General features: G+C 54.5%; 1 protein-coding gene across 1 annotated transcript; it reads left to right on the forward strand.

Moving 5' to 3' along the window:
- The first annotated feature begins 7 nt into the window (after window positions 1-7).
- LOC119096267 (uncharacterized) lies at window positions 8-4,974 on the forward strand. Its single transcript, XM_037219090.1, has 2 exons — window positions 8-130; window positions 2,639-4,974. Exon 2 carries the CDS (start codon window positions 2,646-2,648, stop codon window positions 3,702-3,704), a length of 1,059 nt encoding a protein of 352 aa, XP_037074985.1. The 5' UTR covers window positions 8-130; window positions 2,639-2,645; the 3' UTR covers window positions 3,705-4,974.
- The last annotated feature ends 4,355 nt before the right edge of the window (window positions 4,975-9,329 follow it).

Genomic DNA, 9,329 nt, shown 5'->3' on the forward strand with positions numbered 1-9,329 from the left:
CCGGCGACACCGACTCGGAAACGTTTCGCAACATCGCCGGGGCCGAGCTGGAGTTCCCCGACGAGCTGTTCGATGACGTGTCCGAGTCGGCCAAGGACTTCATCCGGCGATGTCTGCCCAAGCAGCCCAGGTGACGGCGTGTTGGATGGCGATGGCTGTGGGGTGGGGACGTCCGATCAGTTCCACGCGCGGGACCACAGCCGTTGATGGCCATGGCTGTGGGGTGGGGACGTCCGATCAGTTCCACGCGCGGGACCACAGCCGTTGATGGCGATGGCTGTGGGGTGGGGACGTCCGATCAGTTCCACGCGCGGGACCACAGCCGTCGTCCCGGCCGCACCGGCGCGGTGATGCAGCCCAGCTCGGTGGGGTGAGGCCTTACGGCGTGCTCTCTTGGAGTCAACTTTGTCGGCTTGGTGTTGATGACCGAGCACACCTGAAACACCCTTCTTAACGCATGCGCACTTTCCTGTCTTCGTGCTTGTAGGGCTGGTGGTAATATGCTTATGCTTTAATGTTTTATGTCACTAAACGAACTAGCTGAGGTGGAGTGTTCCACATTTGTACGGGGTTTTGAATTGAAATAGCCATGTTCAATATCATTCGGTGCAGTTCGCAGCCCTGCCCTTCTGAACGCCTAAACTCCTCTAGTTTCTGAGCTACACGCCCACGAAGAAGTGTATGCCATTTTTGGGTGACTATCTCAAGGTCACCCAAACACCCATGACTCCACAACGTCTTTCAAACCCTGCCGTTTCAACAGCTAACAACGATCAAGGCCAATAAAAATGTGATTTGAGTCGAGTCGTTCAAACCCTGCCGTTCCATAAGCTATAAGGCGATCAAAGCCAATAAAAATATAACTCGAATCGATTCGTTCTATCTGATGTCCGTGAGTGTGATTTCAAGATATGACGGCCTTCAATTCAAACAATGTTGTGCGAGGCACGATGACGTAACAAACAATGACGCATTGAACAACATATTTACTACACAGAGAAACTGTGTTGGCTAGGGAAGTCTTTTCCAGATAAAAGTATATCAATAGTTGTAAGCAAGCCGATTTCATCATATCTGATGCTTGCTTCAATGTCTTCAGATGTGAAACATTCCCTTTAAATTACTTCCAACACAACACACTTTTATCATATCTGTGCGTCGTGTATATATTCTCAGGTCATCCTTTTTTGCAAGCAATTTTTTGTTTGCTTTGATGTTACACGATATTGACGAGGGGCTAGTCCGTTTCTTTGGCTTTGGCTTCGCCCGCTGCACAATCCCTCTTGAAAGCACGTGTTCAGCCCTTTGTATCCGGCATCACGACCCCGGCGCAGAACGGCTAGGTTGAATACCCCTGCATCGCACGATGGGCAGCAGCGACCCGGCCCGTGGCAGCTCAGAGCGTCGTCCAAAGTCGAGCTCCCCGCTCGCTGACAGTGGCTGAATTCGCACTCCCGCCCCATGGCTCTTCCGCGCAGTGGTTGCGTGGTGAAAGGGACAACGCGGATAATTTGATGTGGGGACAGGAGCATCAGTCCGTCACGTGTCAGCCGGGGATGCATTCCCCACCTCCCACCGCCGCCAGATGATGGTGCGAATAATGACGCGGGTCATGACGGCAGACGAAATGCCTTCAAGGCGCCTGTTTGTCGGCCTCTTTCGGTAACCACTCACAGCGCTGCCAATATTGGCGATAAATCGCCGAGCTGATGATTTTCTGAGAACACTTGGCAAGACTACTGCGATAATTGGCCATGACATTGCACCACACTGGCGATTGCTGAAAATGCCCAGAAAGCCGATTGATCAGGCAGGAATTGACAAATAAGGTATCACCTAGCACATAGATTAGAATAAGTAGAAAATTTGGCCAAAGAAATACGCCAGGAACGAAAAATTCGTAGTACCATGTAAGCTTGGCAAAAAATGACGATTTTCTGTGCGCACTTCGCGATATGGGCCGTTTGAAGCCACGTGTCACATGAGATGTGAGTCCTTCGGAACCTTTCGGCCCTGGCCCCGCGGCGGTCACATACCACGGTCGCACCGTGGCCGAGCTCCACCCCGGTGACTCTCTCACCTCATCAACGGGAATCATGTTCATGAAAATACCCGCCCCGGGCCACATGCATGCACTTCGTCAGAGATGTTTAACTGTCTGCGGTGGTGCAAAGCTACTTGGTGGGCCGCATCTATAGCTATGTTCAACTTTTCAAGAGAGTCTGCACGGGAATGGCAAGGTTATCCATAAGGCCTTACTCAGATTTTACGCGGACTGCGAGGTCCCGCGATATCTAAGGCAGAATGTTTGAAGCACGCGCCGTGAATGGAGCAATATTAGCCGCAACAAGTTGTTCTTCATCGGCAGTGCTAATGGCCGTGTACTCGAGCAGCTGAAGATTGTTTCAGCGTTTTCAGTATTACTGGTGTTATTCTTATATTCTGCTTTAAATAATGGCCCGGTCACCCAAACACAAGAGAGTGCTGTACAGCGCATAATGGCCCTGTAACTGGGCATGTTTGCTTTTCTAACGAGTCATGTTTTATTCAAGGCTTCTCGTAATCTGCAGTTGCGTTTGCTTTATTCAGTAGGCGATGGTCATTACATATTTGATGTTCATGATTTTCTCTTCACCAGGGACCGCATGACCGCCAGACAATCGCTGGCCCACCGCTGGCTGCAACGTCCACCCACCTTGACCCCTCCGGAACCTGGCATCACCCCGGCCGACGACAGCACCGAAGACCTGTCGAAAGTCAACAACTCGCCGAGGAACCTGCGCCGATCTATCTCCAAGAGCCGCGAAGTGCTCTCCGTCAAGGTCAGCAAGGGCAACCTGAAGAAGAACATCTCTAAGTCACGGGAGCGACTGTGTGACCTCAAGTTCAGCCTTCCGAAGAGCCCGGACCAGTTCCCGTCCTGTCTCCGAGCTAGTACGTCCCGGCTTGCGGACGGATCAGGCGGCAGGCCGCCGTGGAAAGGTGCCGGCGCCGGCGGGCCCACGAGCAGCGTCTCCACCTCGGCCATGGACCGGGTCAACACGTTCAAGGTGCGGGACCAGTACCAGAGCCAGGTGGCGGCCATTCTGAGCGGCAGCTGCCAGAGCCTGGACGGTGGCCCACCGCCGTTCGTGCGCCACAACAGCCTGCGCGGCCGCCGGAAGAGCTCAGCACAGAGCGGCGAGCCGGCCAACCTCCGGTCGTCACTGCGACGCACCAGGAACAAGGAGGGCGCTCTGAACCGGAAACACAGCACCCAGGCGGAGGACTGCAAGCTGGCGCCAGACAGCGACAAGAACAAGGAGCTGGGCAAGCGGTCCGTGTCGTCTCATGATGGGTCTGAGTCGATCTTGCGCACTGAACGTCAGAGGCGCAGTTCAAGGAACGAACGGCTAACTTCTGTTGAGGAAAAGAATACGCGAGAAGCTGTGGTTGAAACTCTTCATGGTGAAAATGGCATGGTCGCGAAATTAAATAATGACCAAAGCAAGGGCATGGAATCAAATTCAACGAAAACAAATTGCAAGACTAGGGTGGACGATGACGACGAAAAAGATGGCATACAATCCACCTCAGCTCCTACCCACGTATTAGAAGAATATTTTGGTCCGGAAGGAACCGAACAGTCTTGTGTCTCAAAGAGTGAAATTGGTGATGCATTTCTGTGCAGCACTGATTCTCAGTGTAATCGAATCGCAATGTAAAACTAATGAAACTGGAACCCAACTTCAGCCCCACGGCACTGTTCACGGGGACGTCAGCTTGAACGACAGCGCCACCCAGGTAGATTCATCCCCCAGCCAGTCATCAGAGGGCGGTGAAACACAGTCAGCTGAAGCGAAGAAAAAGTCACCATCAATGCCCACCAGCAAAACTTCACCGTCCAGGCGTTCCTGTGGGCCTGCGCCGACCAACGCAGCCCACGTCGGGTCACGCGACAGACGGACAGTCAGCCCGAGAAGACGAGCGAATGCGTCCAGCGGCGCGCGCCAGTCGGTGCTAGAGCGCAGGAACACGGTGGCCACCCTGCCAACTCCGGTCGCCCCTGTGACGTCACTCCGTCGACAGGCGTCGCTGGACAGGCAGGAGCGCGGCGTCAACACCGTCACGGCCTCCACCTGCGAGCGAGCCGTCAACACGGACGCCGTCCGATTGGCGGCCATCATAGACGAGGACGTGGTCTGGGAGCAGACGCAGGCGCTCGGGCCTCGCACTGTGCGCGGCCGGCCGGCCCTCGAACTGCCCCGCTCGCCGCCCACCCGACAGCGGCGCGAGTCGAGCGAGCGCAAACTGCGCGAGCCGATCTTCGAGCGATCAGCTCCGCTGCGCTCCAGCCGGCGCGACTCGTCCCGGCAGCAGAGGTCGCCTCAGCCGGCCACCTCCCGCGCCAGCTCCACCGACGGCGGACGCCGCTGGCGCAAGGCCTCGGCCGACGAGGACGGCAGGGCGCTCCGCAAGTCCTCCACTGACGAGGACGTGCGCCGATTGGCTGTCCTTTCGGGGGTCAGGATTGGGGGCTTCGGGGACAGGAAGTGGACGGGCTCTACCGAGAGTGGCAGGTGTCCCCGCAAACCCTCTGTGGACGAGGACGGAAAGCGTCTCCGCAAGTCCTCCACTGACGAGGACATACAACGGCTGGCGGCTTTACCCTCGGGAGTAAAAAGCGAGAAAAGGACGAGCCCCACTGAAGGGGCCAGGAGTGCGCGCAAACTCTCGACGGACGAAGACGGTAGGCGCCTACGGAAGTCCTCAACCGACGAGGATGTGCGACGGCTGGCGTCCCTGTTCGACGCTCGAGAGGAGAAGAGAGCGCCCCCGATCGCGGAGAAGAGGACGGCACCATTCCACCGACGCTCCAGCTCCCTGACCAGCGACTTGGGCAGCAGCGAGGTGTCCAGCGACGCCGGCAGCGAGTCGTACAACATCGTATCCTGGGAGGAGAAGGCCGAGCCGTCGGCCGGCGGCGGGCGGACCACCGAGCTGCGGCCGGTGGTCACCACGCGGCTGGTGCGGCGACCTCGCTCGCGCAGCAGCCAGGCGGCGGTGGCGGCCGCCGCCGGCCAGGACGGCCGCCCCCAGATCGCCACCTCGGCCCGGGACGGCGACGAGCGGCCGCGAGGCTCCGTCTACAGCCGGGCCGTCACGCGGGCCGTCGGGCGCTTCCAGGCGCTCGCCAAGCAGCCCAGACAGTGCCAACCCGCGGAGCTATGCGCGGGATCCTCTGGCCCCAGGGATAGGTCCAGTGGTGATCGGGCTTCCCGCTCGGCGGTCAACCGTTGAGAATCATCGGGACAGGTGGGGGACACGCTGGAGAGCGAATGCAAGTTGTATATAATGTTATGGTATAGAAATGGCATGCCTTTGAGCTTGTTGGTCTTCAGTGTGTGACAGATGGCGGGCCTGGCGTCGCGCAAGATCGCGAACACATGTGGCATGCCCTCAATAAATGACGTATATTTACTAAAAGCTGGGACCATGTAGGACACTGCTTTATTCGTGCGATATTTACACATCCTAATACAGCGCTGATATAAACTATTTGCACCGGATATTGTTTTCCGCGAATGGTTGTTAGGGCTGATGTCGAAAGTTCAGTGCGCTTAAAAACAGTTCACAGCACCCCGTCTGGTTGTTTCTATAACAGAACGAGCATCCCTTAAGCCGGGCATTTACGCCAGCGCCATAAAAGACCATCACGCACTTCCATCGCTTCAATCATTCCTGTATGGCGACGGTACATGCGTATGATTGTGATGTGCAATTCGCAATAAAGCACTGACGAAAGAGTCTGCGCGGTTGTCCTGGTGACGACACATTTTGTATGTCTTTGTGGGGGTCGTGGCCGCAGCAATGTCGAGATGCCCGTTCCCCAGTGCTGAAATGGCCACCGTCATGCATAATTTGGCCTTCAATGGTCCGTCTGGTTTTGAAATAACAGAAACTTGATGTTTCGCGTGCAAAAAAAAAAAAATCAGAACCACTGATGATTTTGTGCACCTTTAAGATAGAAAACAAAGGGTTTGCCGAAATGTTTCCAAAAGTATTTTGGACTTCATGGTGAAGCGGGGCTCTAACACCCCGTTTCAGCTACAGGTGAAACTAGCTGCGACTTCGCATGGGTGACGATTGTTAAATCCCACATACGGCATGATTTGGAACAAAAGTCACGTATTACCTAGTGTTGTATAGGCCTCTGGTCAGAGCCGTGCAGCAGGCGCCACAGCTTTTTTCGACACACGTCTGACATGTAAAATGATATGAGTTAACCTGGCCTCTTAAAACGTGACCTTACAAAGTTCAAGAAAGAGGTCAGTGGGTAGTAAACGGAGAAGTCGAGATTGATCACCTTTGAAAGTGTCTGTATCATAGGAGTGGACTTGCCAGCCTGGACCAGGCATTGGACAACTTACATTGTGCCTCTGTCAGTTAAAATCCAGCGATGCGAAAGCCATTTCATTATTGTTGCTCGATTTTCAAATTTTTGTGTACGCCACTTGACCCCACCACTTGAAGTCTAGTGGCAATAACTTGGTGGTATAATAATGCAGTTATGGTTAGTGCGCTGTCCTGTCCGAACTTAGGAATAACTTGCACGCGCGATTAGCTAGCTGGTCATATGCACCAGCCGGTAACTGTACATTATCGGTGCGAAGAGAGCTGGATGCTCCGTCCGTCCTATCTCTCGTGCGTACATTCTCACTTCTCCTGTCGTTGTATTTCAATAGTTAGCAGCATGCGCCTGCAATGCAAGGCATCATAATTACAACTACGTCTGAAAAGGCTCAGCATATCTCAAAACAAACATGTAACTCTTGAGTGATAGTGGCTGGGATCACGCCCACATGGGCATCTGGCTGCACACACTACATGGTACTGCAAATATTCGAGAATCCTTATTACGTTTGGATCAAAGACGCCTGCGCACTCTCACATGACCGCAAGAAAGTGAAAAAGAAAGTCACAATCACTTGTTTGAATTTAACTACTTCCTGCACGAGCGCCGTCACGATGAATGAGCCCGGGAAACGACTGAGTCCTCTCACCGGCCTGCGGCACGGTCTCCAGCTGCACATCCACTTGCTGATTCAGCGCAGCGGCTACTCCAGGAACAACCGAGGGCGTCGACGACTGAATCTCCGGAGCAGCGGGCTGGCGTCGCAGGATGCCCGCCCGCCGAAGTCGCTCTAATCCGACACCGGCACCCCCAGCAGAGCAGCCGGACGCGGCCGGCCCGGAGCCACACCTGTGTTCGACTCAAATTTTTGCAGCCGGCTCAGGACCGGCTCACTATTTTTGGAACCGATTCAGCCCATGGTACATGGCTGCTCCACCATTTTTTTCATATTCAGCTCCGTTGAGATTCATCGCGTGCGTTGAATCATTTGACTCATGACTCGCGCGCCTTGCAAAATCAAAGATCCAATTCAGCTCTGGCTCGTTGCCTTATGACTGGTGAGCCATGTGACCTATTCACATATTCACACACACACGCACGCACGCACGCAGACACACACACACTCATATATTTACACACACACACACACACACACACACACACACACACACACACACACACACACACACACACACACACACACACACACACACACACACACACACACACACATATATATATATATATATATATATATATATATATATATATATATATATATATATATATATATATATATTTCACATTTGGTTAAAAACGACCACTTCTGCATTAGCAGGTTCTGGACATACTGCATCAGCAGGTTTCTAGATGTGTCGTTCGAGGTTCTGGGCTTTTGAGCGGCACACGGACTCCAGTTCGGCTTAACGGGCCCATGCTGGAATTGTGCTGGACGGCCCACCATTCGGTACCTGCGGGCCCTGACCAGCACAGGAACCCTTCCATTGCCTGAATGCGTAAGCTCATCAAAGTTCTAATGGGTCCTTTCGTTGTCAGGGGGCCCGACCAATACAAGAGGCTCTCTGTCGTTCGAGGTCCCGTTCTCGTCCTTGTTGAGCAAATCTTCCCCTGACCGACTCGGGGCCTCTTGGTGATACAGAATACCCTGGCACGCACTGTAAGCCCCTGAACAACACAGGGGCCCCACATTGCTACAGGGGCCTCGACCAGTGTAAATCTCGAGCCCGGCCTTGTCCTTCTTTGGAAATGAGCCCCAGAGCTTAGACCGGCATCGACCCGGCTGCTTGGTGTTGGTGATCTCTAGCCGAAACAGAGGAACGCTTTATCTCAGGGGTCCCTCATCGGTGAAAGAGGCCCTCCAACTGAACTTTGAGATAACGGCGCTACGGGGTTCCTAATATGGCCTGCAGCTAATCCTTCGAACCCCTCAGCCTTACGATCGGGCTCTTGGTCTTTAGTTTCCAAAGATCCCTCGGCTCTCCTGCGGGCACTATTAAGTACCGCTCCTGGCGGACTAGGGGCCAATTGCCGCCACAGGCCCCCTCTTAGGCGCTGTAGCTTCTGACTGGTACAGAAGCCCCGCATTGTGTCAGGGACCCTGAACATTGCAAATATCGGGCCCGGCCTCGCTCCTGCTTGGGAAATGGGTCTCAAGGGCCTAGACGGATATGGAGTCGACTGCTTGGCTCCGTGTCGAGGCCCCATATAATGGGGATAGATAACCTAAGAAAATGACACTAAAAGAAGCCTTCTGACTGAAATTTCAGGTCACGGTATTGTGGGCGGGGGGGGGGGGGGGGGAGTCTCATCGTGCCTCTGATCTTTGGTCCCGAAGTGCCCTTCGCTTCCTCTTCGGACCTCTTCAAAGTCTGTGGCCGACGAGGGGCCACTAGCCGACAAATTACCCTCTGTTGGGTGTTGTGACCCCTGACCCATACAGAAGACTCAACCATTGTTTACAGGGCCCCAGGCCAAGGCAACTCGTGGCTGCCGGCCTTGCTATGTGCTTCATAAATGGGCTCCCAGGGCTCAGATTCACAGGGAGCAAAGTTTTCAACATCTGTGGTCTCTGGCCAAATTAGATACCTGCATCGTCTCAGAGGGTGCACAAATGGTGCAAGAGGACCTCTGACTGATATTTCAGGTCACGACCCTACGGATCTGATTTTTTACGAGATCTTCCGTCAGTCCTTCGGGTCCTCACGCCATTCAACCGGGCCTTTGATTGTCCGTTCCGGTGGGCCGCCCCGCCCCTTTCCGGGCCTCATCGAACACTGTCTTTGGTTGGCTCGGGACCCCTTGCGAGCACAGGACCCCCTGTCCGGCGCTGTGGGCCCCTGGCAAATACAGGGGCCCCAGCCAGTGTAAATCACTGGCACCCCGGCATGGCGCTGGCAATCACCTGGCATTGTAG

Source organism: Pollicipes pollicipes, unplaced genomic scaffold, assembly GCF_011947565.3.
Source record: "Pollicipes pollicipes isolate AB1234 unplaced genomic scaffold, Ppol_2.1 Scaffold_4295;HRSCAF=5057_pilon_pilon_pilon, whole genome shotgun sequence".
Classification (NCBI taxonomy): domain Eukaryota; kingdom Metazoa; phylum Arthropoda; class Thecostraca; order Pollicipedomorpha; family Pollicipedidae; genus Pollicipes; species Pollicipes pollicipes.

What these genes read in the sequence shown, in the direction of transcription:
- LOC119096267 (XM_037219090.1), top strand. Translation starts at nt 2,646, where the DNA reads ATGACCGCCAGACAATCGCTGGCCCACCGCTGGCTGCAACGTCCACCC.